The 21,560-nt window shown below is 40.6% G+C and overlaps 2 protein-coding genes across 2 annotated transcripts; both read left to right on the top strand.

Annotated features, from left to right (window-relative positions):
- Nucleotides 1-336: 336 nt before the first annotated feature.
- On the top strand, nt 337-13,806 carry LOC131425366 (zinc finger SWIM domain-containing protein 8 homolog). Its single transcript, XM_058587205.1, has 5 exons — nt 337-784; nt 8,094-8,500; nt 8,564-13,359; nt 13,424-13,573; nt 13,631-13,806. The coding sequence occupies exons 3-5, from the start codon at nt 8,864-8,866 to the stop codon at nt 13,689-13,691; spliced, it is 4,707 nt and encodes a 1,568-aa protein (XP_058443188.1). The 5' UTR covers nt 337-784; nt 8,094-8,500; nt 8,564-8,863; the 3' UTR covers nt 13,692-13,806.
- Nucleotides 13,807-13,877: 71 nt separating this feature from the next.
- Nucleotides 13,878-14,654, top strand: LOC131427438 (POU domain, class 3, transcription factor 3-A-like). The gene has a single exon (XM_058590623.1). It carries the CDS (start codon nt 13,878-13,880, stop codon nt 14,652-14,654), a length of 777 nt encoding a protein of 258 aa, XP_058446606.1.
- The last annotated feature ends 6,906 nt before the right edge of the window (nt 14,655-21,560 follow it).

Below are 21,560 nucleotides of genomic sequence, written 5' to 3'. Positions count from 1 at the left end.
CAAAAAAATCTAAATGGTGTTCTTTTCCTTTTCCTAGTGATGTGCTATTAGATTGAAGGACCTGTTTGGCTTCAGCTGTTTTGTGTCAAATTGTGTAGTTATTTTCGCTGGTGGTGTTGTTGAAGTGATTCAAGTAAGTTTCCGTAGATGGAAAATATTCAATATTTGAGTGCTTTTAGTGAAAAAAAGAAATAAATCTGTTGCTATAATAGAAGTGAAATTTTGAAAAGTTTCCTGATTCAGAAAGGTGAAATCGATTGTGCGTGTCCATCTTCAGCGTGTATCGCAGCTGTCTGTTCTTTTTAGTGGTGGTTGAAAAGTTATCGATCAGACTAGACGAAGCTGGCAAACAATTCGAACACTGCTGGGGGTGGCCCTGAGAGGCCACCACAGCGGGAGCAAGCGCAACAACAGGAACAGCCAAGTAACAATCACGAAGCGGCTAGCGGAAGGGCCAACAATCAAAATGGTCCACCGGAAGCAGCAGCCTGTGGTCCGCAGGAATGGAACGTCAACAATAATGGCCCTAGTGGTAGCAGCAGCAACAACAACAACAACAACAACAGCAACAATATCAACACCCAGAATCAGAATAATCAGAGCGCAAATAATGAGGAATGCGATCGGTTCAGTTTCGAAGATTCCGACCGTTTCGAGGAGGACTCGTTATGCAGTTGGAGCTCAGAGCCGGAAAGCGTTTGTAATAACTGGCGTGGTTGGAAGAAACCAGCTGGTACATTGAACACATTCGGTGCCAACGGCAATCGGAGGACATCCGACGGAGGTGAGTTATTAAGCGAAACTAAACTTCTTAAACTAGAACTTTTTTTCATGGAAATAATTCCAAACGTGCTTCAAATATATACTTGTTTTAAATGTAATCATCTTCGATTCAATGGTAATATGTGGTACTTCTGTCTCTATCAACTTATTTTAGCCCATAGTTAACTTAATAAAGGAACTTTATGTGATGACCAATAATGTCATTTTTAATGGTCAAATAGGTAATGACATTCTCATTTTGTATGGAAATTTTGTCACTGCTGTCCTTACGCATTCATTAAAAATGATTTTACTCGGTAATAATAACATTATTGGTCCTCGTTTAAGGTCCCCTGTATATATGTTATGTTTCGTCCTGGACTCGTCAGTGCATTACAGTTTTTGTTGAATTGCTAGACCACCCAGCAGTTCAACATAAACCGCTAAAAAGACTACATGGGGAAAAGCGGGGCAAAAAGAAATGTTCTTATTCAATTGTTCTAAACAATTGAATAAAAAAATTGTTCTAAACAATTGAATAAAAAATACCTAAAGTAACGAATTTTTAAGAAAAAAACAGTTTTTAGTTGGGTTATTAGTCACTAAACACAGTGCATTTTTTATAACCTAGAGACGGGTAGACCGTGGCGTGTTAGTCGATGCCTAACCCCGAACATAGAGTCAGAAAAATTTTGGACCCAAGAAGCGAATGACCTATGACCTTAAGGTTAAAAGCTCTATAATCGAAACAAAAAAATATTCGCGATAAAATCAAAATTCAAATCAAAATGTCACTGCTTTGCAAAACGCAGAAGTAATAGGAGCGCAGGTTACCGCTGTGGGATTTCGAACGCTGCGTCTAAATCCAATGCAATGTAATTAACCAACTGGAATTAAAACAGCTTTTCGACGCTATAATCACTATTTGGAATGTAGAAAAAAATGGTTGTTCATATTGACCACCTTACGTGCATCGAAGAGATTTTTTATTGATGAAAATATAACAATCAAATCTAGCACGAATCATTTCGGTATCGAACTGAAGCGCAGTGGAGTTCAGCATCGAAATATCACAGGAAACTTCTCCTTTTCGATTATCTCGATATTTCAATGGGTGAAAATTCGTCATCATGTTTCACTGTTACAAAAAAAACACTTGTAAACTTTAAGGTTTGAAAATATATTTGAAAAAAATATGTTGAACGTATCTGTATTCAATGCATTTGGTTCATTTATTACACTCAGCCCATTATGAAATCAAATAGAACCTATCCATATAAATGTATCAAATTCTATATACGCAGAACAGACAAGCATATATTCTGACTGAACACAGTTTGAAAAAAATCTTATCCTATTGTTTTTGGAGTGAATTTGCCATGTATCCAATTGATACATGAGAATCTTTTTGTTAGAAATTTTGAGATATGGGTGCGGATTAAACGAAATTTAAACGTCGTATTTGAGCGTGCACACAAAAAAAATATCGGTTTTTTGGGCAAACTTTGATAGGAGTCATACTTCATTCAAACAATTGTAGCACTTTCTTCATGTCCAGCTGAAATTCCGAAAGTCTCCTTCAGAAACGTGACAAAACGAACAATTCTACAATTGTTTGAAGAGGTTATTCTGACACCGATTTTCAACCACTGCACAGTGAAGCGTATTTCTTCCGACAGAAAATCCCGGAAAAATTAGAAAAAATTGTTCTACCAGAAAAAAGGAATTTAAAGGCAAAACCGGAAGTAACTTTACTTGTCCAAGGTTGGCAGTATCCGGATTCCGTTACCGGAAAAAGTGGTCGAAATCTGAAAAATGAAACTGACTTCAATTTCTCAGGAATGCCGGCTCCGATTCATCATCAAATGGACATTATAATCAGTCGCAATCAACAATTCATAAAGTTGAATCCAGATTAATTTCGATAGCAACCTATGGGACTGAATGACCTTTTTAATGGATCTATGTTTATCTTCGAGGAAATTAGAAGCATACTCACATACCAAAAGCTCTTACATTGTACTTAACATTACCCATCAAATTCTGTGCCTCACTTGCGCCATTTCTCTTACACACTTTCGTACACTCTTTCTTCAAATTCTAGACGTATCTGGAGACCTTCTCTGTTTCCTGGAATTTCATAATTGCCCCTAATATTTCTATTGGGCAATTTTCTAGCGAGTTTGGAGGTTTTGCCTCCTTCGGCGCAAAGACAACATCGTTCGCTTCGTAGCGCTATATCACCGGTTTCACGTTATGGCACAATGCCAAAACCAACCAAACCAGAGTGTCACCTTCGTGTGACCGGAATAAAGGCAGTAAGTGCAGGGTGACAAGTGACCGGGAAAAAGTCGGGAATTTGGTTTCACCGGGAAAGCCGGTAATTTTAGTGAAAAACCAAAAAAAAAATAACTAGCCCAAATATGAATAACAGTTGTTAGCGTAATGAATGTTTTTCAACAAGTGAAAAGTAGGAGACGATACCCATTTTTGCGTTTGAGCGAGATTGAAGGTACAAATCTCCAAATATCGAGGAGAAATTGCCAAATTGTTCTGATTCCCGTTCAGAGCTTTCTTAGTTGTTACTTGTGTTATGCTCAAATTTCTGTGAGATGTCAGTAAGACTCACAAAATTGGAAAAGTTGTCGACTTTGATCTTATACACCGTTTGCAGGGATTATTTGAGTTCCTTCTTTGAGAGCTGAAACTGGTTTCTGTGGACCAGCATAGAATCTTAGAAAGATTTAGAATATGGAATGATATGTTCAGTGAACCTAGGTTAATTTTTTTTAAAGGTCCTCAACTATTCCATAGTAGGACCACAAGAACATTGATATTGATGTATACGAAGTAGAACTGAATTTAGTTAGAGCTTTTGGAACAGATAATCACCTAATTTCAATAATGGGTTGGCGGTCCAATGCATACGGTGCTGGTCTTGAATGCCAGTTGTCATATGTTCGATCCCCGACCTGGAAGGATTCATAGTGTCAGTAGGATCGTAGTACTAGCCATGCAATGATTCTGTAGGCTAAGAATCCGCTGCGAAGTCTGTTGAAACAGAGGCCAAATTCCACAAAAGGAATGTAATGTCAAAACTTAAATATTTAAATTATGTATGTCTGTGTCGATATCGCTAAAAAAATTCAGGGTTTACATTGCTTTCGATATGAAATCTGTAACCTAGCCGATTAGTTCTAAGGTGATAGAATATATAAATAACTAGCTGACCCGTCGAAATTCGTCTCGTCTGAAATTATGTTTTTGAATCTATCTTTTCGAACAGCAGAACTGTCAAACGTTATTATTTTACTGATTACTTGGCTTACAATAAACGAATTACGACAAATTAACATTTAACATATTAACCTCGGCCCGAAGGTCATCAAAAATTATTGTGAACATGTTAAAAGCTTTTGTTACGCAAAAATGAAACAAATACACCGGTCATCTCATCCTTTGAGTCAGTGCATTGAACAGAGATGGTAGATCTCTCTCAAACTAATGGTTTCGACATGAAGCGTGGAGCAGAACTGATCAGGATGAATACATTAAATTGATGATTCTGCAAATTTCCAAAAGCTGCCTTCGCGACTTGTTTGTCATTACAAGTTAAGGCTTAATTGTAGACTGAAGACGTTAAAAAATTTAATAGTAAATCCTTGGGAATATCGGATAAAATTGTTTGGAGCGATTTTCCACCAACTGATTCATCGCTAGTCTGATGATATTACTTAGTCGTATTTGATGAATGTTCGTAGCATGACAATTACAGGATTAATTTTCAATTAACAATTTACCGATAAAATTAAACATTCTTCTGTCTATTCTTGTGTTCATTACCTTTACATGAACTCTGAATTCGTTTAATGATTGTATCAATAGTTGTCTCATTAGTCGAGTCACCACATCGTTTTGCTTAGTACTCGATCTACAATTAACGAATGGTTGAGTTCGGTCCTGTGGAACAATATCAGACAAAATTATATGAAAAAATGTGCAATTTTTCTGTTCTAGCGGAGTGAACATGAGGAGTGATTATACCAGTATTTTCCTTATCGTTCAAGCCAATGAATAAAACATTTCTCCTCCACATTTACATTTGGTAATTGGTCAAGTAATGTAATGTTATGAAAATTGAATGATTTGGCTTAAGCAGCTTACAAATGTAATGAATAGCATCATAAGCAGTCAGCTTTCTAGTAATCCATCCTTGAAAATGTACCCGAAACGACTGAACGAACTTTTTTACCTCATTATTTCAACAGCAGAATCCTATCATTGATTCGTATAATGAATCGTTCTATAATTTGATTTGTTCAACTCAAGCCCACGATGGACAACATTATTCATCTAATGGCGTTTTCGTTTTTAATTTGCACTACACCGGTGCAGTGCTACACTGAGGCATGAATAAACGAACAAAAATGACGAAAACATAAACAGTAACCATTGACTACAATAAACGATTCCATTTCACAGAGCTACACCAAACTTTTGATGAGTGCTACACCAGTGGTATCGGTGCAGAAAAAGTGTAGCACTGGTGTAATACAATTGGTAAAAACGAACGGTTTCAGTGCAGCTTTCGCTACACCAGTGTAGTGCAATTTAAAAACGAAAACGACATAACTGTTTACATTGCACACAATGAATCTACTGGTAAACGATATCAGAATGTTTTATCCTGCTTACGATATAGCAAGACCAGTCATATGCGTTCCACGATTAAGTCATTTGGCAAACAATAATTTTGGTATCCAATTAAGCAAGTGGCTCGAAATGACGAATCGCATGGATCAAACATGCAAGTCTCAACCCAAAACTGCTCGTTGCGCGTCAAACGATTTCCCAACGATCTAGTATTCTTTTCTTCAACAGCGAAATACTGAACATTTTGTTGCGCGCCAAACATCAATCAATCTAGCAAGCATAGAAGACTTTTTCAATGGAAAATTCCATTGTCCATACAAAACAACTTTATGGATTTTTCCCACTTTTCCGGCAAGTTTTCCTAATTTTTTTGATGTACGAACCCGGTGGGGGTGAAAACTGATCAAACAAAAAAAGAATCATGTAAATCCGTCCATCCGTTCTAACGTGATGCGATTACAAAGAATGATCTCTGCATTTTTATATATGCTTTATTTGAAACCCTGAATGTTATTGGTAGCTGATCTGAATAAAAGTCAGTTCACTACAAATGTTACATTGATCTTCTAGAATTAGATCAATTGTAGAAGGATTTATTATACATAGAAGATGAATTAGTTGGGCTATTGGAAAAAAAACATCGTGAAGAACTCGTACTTTCTGATTATTTTTCTGATTACTCCACGAGAGGTGCCCAACATTTAGATATCTTGTGCGTTTTTACAGCTATCATTTGCGGTTTTACAGTTCATCAACGTATTGGAATCGTAAAAATGCTGCCTTTCAAAAATGGAATGACATGACAGATGTACCAATTGTTCATTGACTAACAGATACATTAGAAAAAATGATGTTTTTGAAGAGATGACATAATGGCAATGCATCTGAGGGTATTTTTCTTTAAACAGACGTGCTTGCAAGCGAGGGGCTGGGGTCCGCTAGAAGATTGATAGTACCTATTAGCTCTCACCGGATAGTACCTGCCTAGATGCCGTGTGGAATCCGGCGGAAAAAATGAACCAAGAATAGATCCATTGGGTTCCTGCTTCCATGTCGTGAAAGACGACAATTGCTGGAGTTGACTTTTTCTTTCAGTTATCAGATATTTTCAATGTTTCACTTCTGATTACTCTATTTTACTGAATTATCTCTTCATTCAACCTATCAATTTTCGTCTAGCTTCGGAGAAAAGTTGTTTTCTTCTTACATGTTGTTGATTGTCTTTCAGGATATTAAATTAAACGATAAAAATCAACTATTGCGCAAATCCGTTGATATTACAAAGTTAACAACAGAGATAACATATATCGGTATAATGAATACATAGTAAAAACACTTGATATTAATATTTCAAACAATAAATTAATATTTTTCACGGTAGCCGGCTGCCCAGATCAACCAATATAACCAATTAATAATTTTAATAAATAATTAAAATAATAAAGCGGAAATAATACAGAATCAAAACGCGCGTGAAATCTGTTGACCTTTATTTGGTGATTTAAAATGATTTTATAACAACTGTTTAGAATATGTTAATGCAATGATTCAAATATTTTGTCCAAATTCTATTCACTCGCTTATTTTGTATCACGTAATTTCATTTAAAAAAATAGGGAAGTTTTTATTCTTTACGCGATAGTATTGCAAATTTTTCTTCTGTTTCGTCAAATAAGAGCTTTGAATCAAGACTTCTCGGGTCTTCAATATAGGATATTGTTGAAACGTTCACTCGCGAAGTCAGTAAGTTTAGTGGTGCATCCGAGCATCTTGAAACCGGAACATACTGAGTCGTTACACAGCATATGTCCATGTGACAATTTGTTGTACCATGGCCGTAAAAACAGTCCTTTGCGCTCAGAAGATATCGGTTACGTGTAACCAAAATCCCTAGATGACTAGAAAAAGGCTTTATGCTTTACTTATATGCAATAGTAATAGTGAATATTTCCTATTTATAATTCGAGATGCCCGAAAAGTACTTTAATCCTCAATGAGCGGGCATATTATAATGTTCTTTTTCAAACCAGGGAAAGCTGTTTAAAGCTTGAATTAAAGGACTATTTAAACAATCTAAATAGAGACGATGAACCTTTTCCAAAAACCGGGAATTTTTATCTCGCCAACCGAGAAAAACCGGAAAAAACCGGGAAATTGAAATCGGCAATTCACTTGCCACCCCATATATATATATATATATATATATATATATATATATATATATATATATATATATATATATATATATATATATATATATATATATATATATATATATATATATATATATATATATATATATATATATATATATATATATATATATATATATATATATATATATATATATATGTATATATATGTATATATATATATATATATATATATATATATATATATATATATATATATATATATATATATATATATATATATATATATATATATATATATATATATATATATATATATATATATATATATATATATATAAATCAATTCAAACGGAATGTAAATTCTACTTCTACCGATTGCACAACGTTTACTAACTAGTTGCACCAAATGTTACAGTCTTTAGATCTCACCGAAATGAATCTATTGTATGATCAATCGTCCCTTAAATCTTCCATCTGTAGACAAAGTTTAATCGAATGTAAATCTACATTTCTATTCCGCAGATGTGACTACTTTGACAGAACTGGCGGCACGCTGTGTCGCATCGTACATCCCATTTGAGCTGGTAGAGCATGTGTACCCGCCAGTTCCGGAACAGTTGCAGCTACGAATCGCTTTTTGGAGCTTTCCGGATAACGAAGAAGATATCCGGTTATACTCCTGTTTGGCAAACAGTTCGGCCGATGAGTTTCATCGAGGCGAACAGCTGTTCAAGAACCGAGCAGTGAAAGATCCACTTCAGATAGGATTCCATCTTTCAGCCACCGTTGTCGTGACCCAACCACGAAATCAATTCAATGTAGCTGTAACCTTCGACCGACGAAGGATTTCTTCCTGTAGTTGTACTTGTGTGCCCGCCGCGTACTGGTGCTCACACGTAGTAGCTGTTTGCCTTCATAGAATTCATTGTGTAAGTATACTGCAGTATTGATTGAACTGTTCAGATTTGTCTGATTCCTGGTTATATTTGCAGCCGACAAAAGTTAGCTTGCGCGCTCCCGTTTCGGAGTCTCTATCACGATTGCAGCGCGATCAACTGCAAAAATTTGCTCAGTATCTTATAAGCGAACTGTCTCAGCAAATTCTACCGATTGCACAACGTTTACTGGATGAGTTGCTCAGTTCGCAGCCGACTACCATTAACACAGTATGTGGAGCACCAGATCCGACGGCTGGTGCCTCGGTCAATGATCAAACTAATTGGTATCTAGATGATAAGACTCTCCACGACAACATCAAGAAAATTCTGATCAAGTTCTGTCTACCGACGCCTATGGTATTCAGTGATGTGAATTACTTGACCAACTCGGCTCCGCCGGCGGCCGCCGAATGGAGTTCCTTACTTCGTCCTCTGAGAGGAAGGGAACCGGAAGGAATGTGGAATTTGCTGTCAATTGTACGAGAGATGTACCGACGCTGTGACAGAAATGCAGTGCGATTACTAGAGGTCATTACGGAAGAGGTCATGGCATGCGATCAAATATTAGTGTGGTGGTTCAACATCAAGCTTGCCCTATTGGTAGGGTCTAATGGACATGGTGGAGGTAAACATAGTAACACTCATTCGAATTCGAATGCTACACAACATGCATGCGCTTCGCTGTGTGATGAAATTGTTGTGTTGTGGAGACTGGCTTCGTTGAATCCTGGATTGGCACCGGACGAGAGAGATATGCTACATGCACAGTTTACAACATGGCATTTGAAGATTCTGGACAGGGTAGCGAAAAACATGGTGGCTTCTTCTTCGCACAGTAGCAAGCAACAACAGAACTTAAGAAACGACGCCGAATTATTTGCCGGATTCAAACCGGCAATAGAAGCTTGTTATCTGGACTGGGAAGATTATCCTATAGAAGGCATAACGCACACACAGGACACGAACCCAATGTATCATTGTCCATTTACATGTTTCAAGCAGAACAGTGAGTCGAAAGCTGAATCCTGCCCCGGACTTGTGAACTCGAGCCAGGCAATTTTGCAAAATAACGTAAAGCAATTTCAGCAGATGCCTCATCATCACCATTTCAGTCATCATCATCACCATCATCATGGTCATGGTGCAAACCATAGCAGTAGCACAGCAGTTGCATCCACCTCGTCGAGTTCCGGCGTCGGAGGAGCATCTGGCAGTGCAACAATTGTTGCCAATACGAATAACGGAATCGCAATTGCAAGTAGTAGTAGTAGCAATTCCCAAGTCAAGTCTCATCATCGGCGAGATTATCGCCATCGGGATCGTTGCTACGGTTCCAGTAACAGTAGCAGCGACAGCGTCCCCGATCGGTTTAAAGAAGCAACCGCAGGTTCTTCGAAAATTGACCACCATCTTGCGACAACTGCCGGAAATGGCAATACAGGAGGAAACAGATCCAGCGTCAGTAGTGAAGGATTTTGTGAAAACGATGACGATGTAAATGTGACGGACGATTTGCCAGGTCCCGGACCTATCAAGAAAGATGAGATCGTAAGTGACTCGAATAGCTCCTCGTCGAGTTTAGAGGAGAGTGCGGCGAAATCTGGTAATAATGAACCATCAGATAGTAGTGATGCTAATAGCATTTTGAATGATATGAATAATTATGAAATCTCCGGTAATATTAAGCTATTCGAGATTTACAATCAGGATACTCTGCCGGGAACTTCCAGTTCTCCGTATTCGTCCTCTCCATCAACAGCTACTACCGCAACAAAGGTCATTCCAGTGGATGTGAATCGAAAAAGTCCAAACAGATCCCAATCGAATGAAAACTCTGGTAAACAACATTCTGTTTCCACCAAGGACATATCGCCCGAATCGGAACGCAACCTGCGAAGACCCTCGAAAGACGAAAGTCTTTCAAGCTCCGACAGCCAACAGAACATGGATGAATACAACATGTACTACTATGATTCAAAGCAAGCACAAGCACAACAACAGCAGGAAATGCAGCAGAGACAACGGCAACCGTTAGAACCAAAACAACAGCCCCAGCAAGTTTTCTCTAACCTCAAACCTACGGAAGATGCTTGGGATATCCTGTTCGCCCGAGCAGAGGGTCTCCATGCTCACGGTCACGGCAGAGAGGCCTGTACATTAGGTGTTCGTCTGGCGGAGGAAATGCTGGCAAATCCTCCGAATTTGATGATCGAATTACCCCCTCCGCCGAAAAAGAAGGGTAAAAAGCACAACATCAATCCGATTTCTCATCAACTCAGTGTTCTAGCATCTGCTACATTGGCAAAGTGTGCATTCCTTTGTACTGTGCTAGCGGAAAACTCGGAACACTATCATCTAGCGTTTCGAGTTTGCTTGTATGGATTGGAAATGTCACGTCCGCCAGCAAGTACAAAACCTTTGGAGGTTAAACTCGCTAATCAGGAGTCAGATTTGTTGGCCTTGTTAAAGCGTATCCCGCTTGGTCACGCTGAGTTGAAAATAATTCGAGACAGAGCTGAAGCTCTCAGAGATGGATCACTGAAATCACGCGGAGAAGCTTTACTACCCATCATGCTAGCGAGTTTTATTTTTGACGCTTTGGTAATTCCTAGTATAATTGGAAGGGAGAATCGTATGAAGGTTATGAGCCAATCCTTTAGGCTACCAACCGACGAAAATCTTGGTTTTGAAGCAGCTGTAGCAGCCTTAGGGTTGAAAGCCAACGTATCTGAAGCAGAGCATCCTCTTCTTTGCGAAGGAACACGACGGCAGCGTGGAGATCTTGCGTTAACACTGCTTTCATATTACAAAGACGAACCGAGGAAAATATGTCGTGTTATGGAAAAACTGTTGGATAGAGAAATCCATTCTCTGATAAAAACGCCACTACTGCCCTCGTATTATTCAAACAATCCACCGACTCGCAGTCAGACTTCACAGCTACGAATGGAAGAGTACGAAACCAGCACTCAGCAGCTCTATGCAACCGGAGATCTACAGCAACCACATCATCCCGGTTTGCCTCAGAACGATTTCATGGCAAACAGTCGGCCCCAAAGTAGCACTAGTGCTGAAATGGAGATTGGTATTGGAGCTCTCAGTTTGGGTCAACCACAGCCAATACCTGCCGGACCAGCACCGGGTCCTTCAAACACACAGCCAATCATGTCCGGGCCTCCTGGCAGTGTAGCTGGATCAGTATCAACAACGACCACGCGTTCTAAAGACTCGCGCTACAAAGGTAAACGTGCGTATCCCTCGATTCCTAATCAACCGTCTGAGGCCAGTGCACACTTCATGTTTGAATTGGCCAAGAATGTGCTAACTAAAGCAGGTGGAACGTCGTCAACGTCATTGTTCACACAAGCTTCCACGAACCAGAATCATCAAGGACCCCATCGAGGATTACACATGTGTGCGTTTCAACTGGGGCTCTATGCCCTCGGATTACATAACTGTGTCAGTCCGAATTGGCTATCTAGAACGTATTCATCGCACGTGTCGTGGATCATTGGCCAGGCTATGGACATCGGAGCACCCGCTATTTCCTTTCTCATTGACACATGGGAAGGTCACCTGACACCGCCAGAAGCGGCTGGAATGGCTGATCGAGCCTCCTCCCGTGGATGGGACAGCAATATGGTAAATCCTGCAGCAGAACTAGCATTATCCGTTTTACCACACGCCGCAGCACTAAATCCCAATGAGATTCAACGTGCGATTCTACAGTGTAAAGAACAAAGCGATAGGATGCTGGAACGATCTTGCTTGACCGTGGAGAATGCAGCCAAGGGTGGAGGTGTTTATCCTGAAGTGCTTTTCCAAGTAGCTCGTTACTGGTACGAACTGTATTTGAGGAATACTCCAGGAGGCGAGTTGGAGCTGAATGAGCAGCACGAATACTTCAGTGTGAATCTCATGTCGCTTATGGATTCTAGTGAAATGCAACAGCCCCAACCTCCACCGCCATCTAATTCGTCAGTTGTGGTAAGTGCGACACCACCTCAACCGTACCAACAAACCGTAACTACACTAGCACCAATTGGATTGGCACCATATGGACCTTACAGTTTCCCCTGTCAGGGAATATACCATCAGAACCTACCGTATCACGCCAACCAGATGCAGATGTATATATCCACTCCACCACAGTTCCAATACCCGCCACCGCCTCCACATACCAATCCTTCTCAGCAACCGCCGGGAAGTTATCAACCCCCACTAAACGCTGGCTATCAGCCTATGCAGCCACATCCAGCTGTGCCACCTCAAGGCTACAATCCTCAGCAGTATCCACAAGTTCCAGTTCAGGTACAAGTTCCCCCTCCACAACCGAATCAGCAGATACAGCAAAACATGCAATACTACGGACCACAGGCAGTTCCCATGCAACAACCTCCGCAATCACAGCAGCCACCACCTCCACGACCACAGCCAGGACACGGTTATCCGCCGTATGCAGTTCCGCCTTCCACTCCCCCGGTACGACCACGTCATCCGCATCAATTTACACCCACCCAACTGCGGTATCTGCTGGCGGCGTACAACGCTGGAATGTTAGCCCTAGAGACACTCGCACGTCGCGTTCACGACGATCGACCACAGGCCAAATATGCCCGTAATCCACCGTACGGTGAAGATGTCAAATGGTTGCTACGCATTTCGAAACGTCTCGGAACTCAATATTTGCACCAGTTCTGTGTATGTGCCGTTAACTCTATCGTTTCGCCGTTTGTACTGCATGAAGTAGCAATCGAATCGGCAAACTATTTGTCGCGTAACAATCCCGGCCTTGTGATGCAGCACCTACGAACGCCACTTGCACCCTTAATGCAAAAATGTCAACAGATGTAAGTTTGAAACGGCTGTGGGTGGTGAATACGGGACAATAGCATAAATTTGTTTTCTTTTTAGGTACATCCAATGCATCCATCAAAAGCTATATCATTTGACAGTCGCTGACTACGAAGAGTTTACCAGTACCATACTTTCAGCACGAAATGCATTCCAGATTACACCTGAAGGCACTGCTCAGTTCAAGGATTGGTTACAATCAATCAAGAGGTAATTGGCTAAATAATTGTAGCTTTTTCTGTTCACTAGCATTACTGTCGCTCGTAGATCGAAATCCTGCAAGAAAGAACTATGGACTCAGATAAACGCAGCCCTCAATTCCAAATGACAACGACTAGAGTCGATCGGTTCCGAATTAAACACACTGTCTTCGGTTACCGGCCACGTTCCCAATGCATCTGTAGCAACTCCAACTGGCGCACCGGCATCGGCGATATCGACAACATCACCTACATTACCTCTGTCGGTGGCTTCGTCATCGACTGGACCATCGACTCGACAAGCAGCCAACACAATGGTTACTATCAGCAACCGAGCAGTAACTGACGACGAAAACAACGTTAAGCTAGCCACTGTATCACCATCCGCGTCCACGATGGTAGCTAATTTACCACCGTCGGCATCGGCAGCAATCTCTGCTGCAGCGGTTGCCGTGGCAGCCACAGGTACTTTAGCTAGTATGAAACAACTGTCGCACGGCCAGACAGGCAATCACAGAAACGTCAACGGCAGTAATATGTTGCCTCAACAACCTCAACAGCAACAATTTCATCATCATACACCCTCATTGTCCCATTCATTAATTCAACCTCCTCCCCAACAACAAACCGGCCCAATGCCACTCTCTACAATGGGAGGACCTACTCAACATCATGCTCCTCCACAAGGACAGTTGTCTTCGTCCTTCCATCATTTGCCGTCAGGGGTTTCATCGGCTGCAGCCTCCGCCAATAGTGGTCCCGCACCAGGGGGTTCTAATTATCATCATCATCACCACCACCACCATCAGGCAGCAGCGATGCTTACACTCGCGGTCAGTAATCCGTCTAGTGCGCTGCCGCACCAGCACCATCAGCAGAATATCAATCTTAACGTGAATCATCACGTGATCTCCGCACCAATCGTGGTGGACTTTTCCAACATGACCGTCAACTGTGTTCAGTTAGGACAGGAAAACCAACAGCATCATCCACCGCCACAGTCTACGCCGTTAATAGGAGCAAATAACGGTGCCGTTCCGGTAGGACCGGTCGGATCGGTGATGCCCCCTGGCGTTGGCAGGCTGAAGTAGATGCTGTAAAGGTTTTAGCTAAACAAAACAAAAAAAAACAGAATGTAGAAACGGATTTTCTCTTAGAGGTTAGGTATTTTTAGTTCTTTATTTCCGGCTAGCGCTAAAATAGTAAAAATAGTGTCAAATCAAATAGTGACGGAAAATATCGTTAGCATTGTGGCGAAGAGAAAAAAAAATTGGTGTTAGGATTTCTCCTAGCATGCCAATGAAAGGTTGTTTGATAGAAAGCTTCCAGAAACTTAGTCTCTTGTTGTCTGCTATAATATTTGCAGTGTGCGGTGGGCTCTGGGTTATTTTCCGCTATTGACGTGTGTCTTGCGTGGGATACGTTTGAAAAAAAAAAATAATAAAAATAACTGGTCAATACGCATGGAATTGTGTTGTATATGGCATTGTATGATTTTGATTCTTCTGCCGCTTTTTATCTCTACTATCAAAAGGCTCAAACACACTTCGATCAAGTCAATATCCTTCCCTCTTTTCTCAATACCGCCTTCAAATTCTTTTTTCAAGCGCCTTGTCACCGTGTCAAAGTTACACGGTAGACCGGGTGCGCAGGATAAAAATGCCGTTTTGACGTAGGACTATGTCTTTGTTTCCTATACAGGGATGCAAATTCAAAATATGGAAAAATAAACCTGTACAAACAGTGATCAGAGTTAGAACATATATAGTTCGTTATTTTTACGTTTCGTCTTTGACTCATCAGTGCAGAGCAGTTCAAATTGAACTGCTTAGTGCTAAACTCGGCAGTTCAATTTGAACCGCTAAGCAGACGTAAAGTTTCTGCTACTTACAGAACACTTTTTGTTTTGCAACGAAGTGCAATGTCTTTTCTGACGTGCCGAACGAAAACGTGTTTTCGACTATTTCTGGCCGATGCAGGTATGGTCATTTAGGGGTTAGCCAAATTTTGTGCTAGGGCACATAACCGTTTTCATTATTTTTACGTTTCGTCTTTGACTCATCAGTGCAGAGCAGTTCAAATTGAACTGCTTAGTGCTAAACTCGGCAGTTCAATTTGAACCGCTAAGCAGACGTAAAGTTTCTGCTACTTACAGAACACTTTTTGTTTTGCAACGAAGTGCAATGTCTTTTCTGACGTGCCGAACGAAAACGTGTTTTCGACTATTTCTGGCCGATGCAGGTATGGTCATTTAGGGGTTAGCCAAATTTTGTGCTAGGGCACATAACCGTTTTCATTATTTTTACGTTTCGTCTTTGACTCATCAGTGCAGAGCAGTTCAAATTGAACTGCTTAGTGCTAAACTCGGCAGTTCAATTTGAACCGCTAAGCAGACGTAAAGTTTCTGCTACTTACAGAACACTTTTTGTTTTGCAACGAAGTGCAATGTCTTTTCTGACGTGCCGAACGAAAACGTGTTTTCGACTATTTCTGGCCGATGCAGGTATGGTCATTTAGGGGTTAGCCAAATTTTGTGCTAGGGCACATAACCGTTTTCATTATTTTTACGTTTCGTCTTTGACTCATCAGTGCAGAGCAGTTCAAATTGAACTGCTTAGTGCTAAACTCGGCAGTTCAATTTGAACCGCTAAGCAGACGTAAAGTTTCTGCTACTTACAGAACACTTTTTGTTTTGCAACGAAGTGCAATGTCTTTTCTGACGTGCCGAACGAAAACGTGTTTTCGACTATTTCTGGCCGATGCAGGTATGGTCATTTAGGGGTTAGCCAAATTTTGTGCTAGGGCACATAACCGTTTTCATTATTTTTACGTTTCGTCTTTGACTCATCAGTGCAGAGCAGTTCAAATTGAACTGCTTAGTGCTAAACTCGGCAGTTCAATTTGAACCGCTAAGCAGACGTAAAGTTTCTGCTACTTACAGAACACTTTTTGTTTTGCAACGAAGTGCAATGTCTTTTCTAACGTGCCGAACGAAAACGTGTTTTCGACTATTTCTGGCCGATGCAGGTATGGTCATTTAGGGGTTAGCCAAATTTTGTGCTAGGGCACATAACCGTTTTCATTATTTTTACGTTTCGTCTTTGACTCATCAGTGCAGAGCAGTTCAAATTGAACTGCTTAGTGCTAAACTCGGCAGTTCAATTTGAACCGCTAAGCAGACGTAAAGTTTCTGCTACTTACAGAACACTTTTTGTTTTGCAACGAAGTGCAATGTCTTTTCTGACGTGCCGAACGAAAACGTGTTTTCGACTATTTCTGGCCGATGCAGGTATGGTCATTTAGGGGTTAGCCAAATTTTGTGCTAGGGCACATAACCGTTTTCATTATTTTTACGTTTCGTCTTTGACTCATCAGTGCAGAGCAGTTCAAATTGAACTGCTTAGTGCTAAACTCGGCAGTTCAATTTGAACCGCTAAGCAGACGTAAAGTTTCTGCTACTTACAGAACACTTTTTGTTTTGCAACGAAGTGCAATGTCTTTTCTGACGTGCCGAACGAAAACGTGTTTTCGACTATTTCTGGCCGATGCAGGTATGGTCATTTAGGGGTTAGCCAAATTTTGTGCTAGGGCACATAACCGTTTTCATTATTTTTACGTTTCGTCTTTGACTCATCAGTGCAGAGCAGTTCAAATTGAACTGCTTAGTGCTAAACTCGGCAGTTCAATTTGAACCGCTAAGCAGACGTAAAGTTTCTGCTACTTACAGAACACTTTTTGTTTTGCAACGAAGTGCAATGTCTTTTCTGACGTGCCGAACGAAAACGTGTTTTCGACTATTTCTGGCCGATGCAGGTATGGTCATTTAGGGGTTAGCCAAATTTTGTGCTAGGGCACATAACCGTTTTCATTATTTTTACGTTTCGTCTTTGACTCATCAGTGCAGAGCAGTTCAAATTGAACTGCTTAGTGCTAAACTCGGCAGTTCAATTTGAACCGCTAAGCAGACGTAAAGTTTCTGCTACTTACAGAACACTTTTTGTTTTGCAACGAAGTGCAATGTCTTTTCTGACGTGCCGAACGAAAACGTGTTTTCGACTATTTCTGGCCGATGCAGGTATGGTCATTTAGGGGTTAGCCAAATTTTGTGCTAGGGCACATAACCGTTTTCATTATTTTTACGTTTCGTCTTTGACTCATCAGTGCAGAGAAACTTTACTTTGAACTTTGCAGAGAAACTTTACTTTAGAAACTTTACGTCTGCTTAGCGGTTCAAATTGAACTGCCGAGTTTAGCACTAAGCAGTTCAATTTGAACTGCTCTGCACTGATGAGTCAAAGACGAAACGTAAAAATAATGAAAACGGTTATGTGCCCTAGCACAAAATTTGGCTAACCCCTAAATGACCATACCTGCATCGGCCAGAAATAGTCGAAAACACGTTTTCGTTCGGCACGTCAGAAAAGACATTGCACTTCGTTGCAAAACAAAAAGTGTTCTGTAAGTAGCAGAAACTTTACGTCTGCTTAGCGGTTCAAATTGAACTGCCGAGTTTAGCACTAAGCAGTTCAATTTGAACTGCTCTGCACTGATGAGTCAAAGACGAAACGTAAAAATAATGAAAACGGTTATGTGCCCTAGCACAAAATTTGGCTAACCCCTAAATGACCATACCTGCATCGGCCAGAAATAGTCGAAAACACGTTTTCGTTCGGCACGTCAGAAAAGACATTGCACTTCGTTGCAAAACAAAAAGTGTTCTGTAAGTAGCAGAAACTTTACGTCTGCTTAGCGGTTCAAATTGAACTGCCGAGTTTAGCACTAAGCAGTTCAATTTGAACTGCTCTGCACTGATGAGTCAAAGACGAAACGTAAAAATAATGAAAACGGTTATGTGCCCTAGCACAAAATTTGGCTAACCCCTAAATGACCATACCTGCATCGGCCAGAAATAGTCGAAAACACGTTTTCGTTCGGCACGTCAGAAAAGACATTGCACTTCGTTGCAAAACAAAAAGTGTTCTGTAAGTAGCAGAAACTTTACGTCTGCTTAGCGGTTCAAATTGAACTGCCGAGTTTAGCACTAAGCAGTTCAATTTGAACTGCTCTGCACTGATGAGTCAAAGACGAAACGTAAAAATAATGAAAACGGTTATGTGCCCTAGCACAAAATTTGGCTAACCCCTAAATGACCATACCTGCATCGGCCAGAAATAGTCGAAAACACGTTTTCGTTCGGCACGTCAGAAAAGACATTGCACTTCGTTGCAAAACAAAAAGTGTTCTGTAAGTAGCAGAAACTTTACGTCTGCTTAGCGGTTCAAATTGAACTGCCGAGTTTAGCACTAAGCAGTTCAATTTGAACTGCTCTGCACTGATGAGTCAAAGACGAAACGTAAAAATAATGAAAACGGTTATGTGCCCTAGCACAAAATTTGGCTAACCCCTAAATGATATATAGTTCGACCAATTTTAAAAAGATTTTCGATATCATTCGACATATTGCTTGGAAATATTTCTACGATTCTATTCGATTAGATGCAACTATATATTGTAGACAATTATTGATCGAAACTTTGATGAATAACGAATAATGTCTGTTTCTCAAGCCATTATCATGACTTCCTCGAAGATTTCCGCTCTAGCAATAAAGAAAGTTCCCACAAAACAACAATCAGTATCGAAACGAATTGCACTCTGTGCGGTGCGATACTGTCCTAGAGAAAGTTACTGTGCACAGCAGCAAGTGGACCTTCTGCGGGTTTATTTATGCGCCTCGCATATAAGGCGATGATTTTTTTTCCGGAACTCCTCTTTCCAATGCGTGTCTTTATGGAGAAGGTACAGTACACATGAACAAGTGGACTATTTGTAGATTTCTTTTGTGCGTCGTGATAATCAGAAGGAGTCAGATCTGGTGAATTTGGCGTGTGTGGTTGGAGTTCCCAATCAAGCGAGAAAAATGATTCTTTAAACAATTTGGCTGAATACGCAGCTGAGTTGTCATACTGAAGAATGACTTTGCGTGCCTATAAAAAGTTTTCAACCGATGAATTTGCGCACATAGTAAAGTGGATGTAGTAGGCTAAACTTTTCTTCCGAAAATATAACGAAAGCTAGATTGGAGATCGCTATAAACTATAAACCGAGCGCCTGTCAAGCTTACTGAAAGCTGTTCAAGCTCCTAAACTATTAGGAATCAGGAATCAGAACAAATTGGCTCAAATGGCACGTTCCTCTTGAAAACGTTCTTAATATTCTCTTCAGCACCATAACAACCTCATCGGAGTTCGAATATTGGAATGTAATCACATTTATTTTACATTTCGAGAGTGGTGTAAAGAAAAGTAAGATGAACAATTCCCTGTATCGCCTTATAAAGGAGAAGATGATGTACTGAGCATACGAGAGTTATCTTATTCACAATGCTAAGAACCGATCCGGTCCTCTCAGGCAAAACCATGCTCCTTTCCCACGTATCGTTGACTTTCCGGTAATAAGATCCCTAGTTAGTCGACTGCACTCCTAACAAAAAGCGAGATAGATTGAAAAGTTAAATAAGCAACTCTGTAGTTTCCGGAATATCTTTATCAAATGAAATTTCGTCGGGCGTGAAATGAATCCGAGGTGGCAACTCTATCAAAACCACACGTAGAAACAGATGCACGCAGTTTCTTCAAAATATGGCAGAAGTATTGTCTTGTTGTACTGGTATTGAGGTATAACACAATGGTTAGAACATTCACACATTCACAGGTTGACGACATTATTCGAGTGTTTATGGCAGCAACACATCACTGTTCACCTTCGCTATGGCTGCACTGAAAGTCGACCTGTTTTTTTTTTCAAATCTCCACTGTTTTAAATTTATCTGCGACCCAGTTATTTTATTATCCGTCACACTCTCCCACACCAAAGAGCTTTTATTAGGAACTCCCTGATATTCGACGCAGTTGCTAGTATGGATGGGTAGTGAAGTCGATACCTGATTCCACTATTACCTGATTCCACTACTACCTGGAGATACTAGGCAGTCGCTCAGTGGTTGAGGCTTAGTTGTGTTACTGTTGTCCTTGGTCTTTCTTCTCTCGGGGTAGAGTGGTGCGGTCTTCTGGGTACTCTTTTTTACTTTTTTTGACTTTCTTCACTTTCGACGTCTTTCTGTCAGTTTCATCGAATTCTTCCCGGCACTTACTTCCGACGTTTCCCCGTCTTGGATTACCATTTTCAGGATTTAAGTGACAATGGTTGGGTTTGTCTTCTTGATACATTCCTTTTCCTGACTCTAACTTATTCTATTCTGTGTTTCTAGGATTCCAGGCGAGAGTTGAGAATACTTTTTTTTCAATTTTGGAGCTGTTCTTCTGCTTATCACTCTGGAACCGCTTTTTTGGTTACCCGCGATTAATACCGGTGTAATCCCAAATGCATGTTTGCGCTATAGTAAAGGCTAACGCATAGTAGTCTATCGCTTTCTGTAGCGTCGCCGTCTTATAGCTGAATGATAAGAACTCCGTTTAGGAGCTCTTCTCCGATCTTCTGCTGCTCACCAGTTTTGTCACAAGCGATTCTTGACTCCGCTTTGTTGCGATTATTCGATCATTTTACTCCTCGAGTTTGGCGACCACCGCTGTAATGCTGGGCAGGACTCCGCACTGCCGTATCCTTGAGGTCTTTCGCTGGTTGCTGACTTCTACTTCTGCGAGTGCCTTCACATTGTGTGTTTCTACGGTCATCTCCGCACTCATCTCCCCGCACCCATTACATTGGGTGGAAACCACGCTTTCAACGCTCATCAATTTTCTCAGATAAGGTTGAATCAATATCAGAATTCTTAGGCCTGTTTTAAAGCTACCGATAGATCATTGATCAAGTGCAGTTAAATCTTGGCTTTACATTCCTTTTGTGGAATTTGGCCTTTCTGTTTCAACAGATTTCGCATTCAAAGAGTGCAGAATCATTGCATGGCTAGTATAACGATCCTACTGACACTAAGAATCCTCCCAGGTCGAGGCTCGAACATACGACAATTGGCTTGT

This window comes from Malaya genurostris, chromosome 1 (assembly GCF_030247185.1).
Source record: "Malaya genurostris strain Urasoe2022 chromosome 1, Malgen_1.1, whole genome shotgun sequence".
NCBI lineage: Eukaryota > Metazoa > Arthropoda > Insecta > Diptera > Culicidae > Malaya > Malaya genurostris.
This window is presented reverse-complemented; position numbering and strand designations above follow the sequence as displayed.

Bases quoted from the DNA above. Each gene is read 5' to 3' on its own strand.
- LOC131425366 (XM_058587205.1), top strand. From the start codon at position 8,864: ATGGTATTCAGTGATGTGAATTACTTGACCAACTCGGCTCCGCCGGCG. The intron at 13,360-13,423 runs GTAAGTTTGAAA...TTTTCTTTTTAG, and splicing joins ATGCAAAAATGTCAACAGAT to GTACATCCAATGCATCCATC. The intron at 13,574-13,630 runs GTAATTGGCTAA...TGTCGCTCGTAG, and splicing joins TGGTTACAATCAATCAAGAG to ATCGAAATCCTGCAAGAAAG.
- LOC131427438 (XM_058590623.1), top strand. From the start codon at position 13,878: ATGGTTACTATCAGCAACCGAGCAGTAACTGACGACGAAAACAACGTT.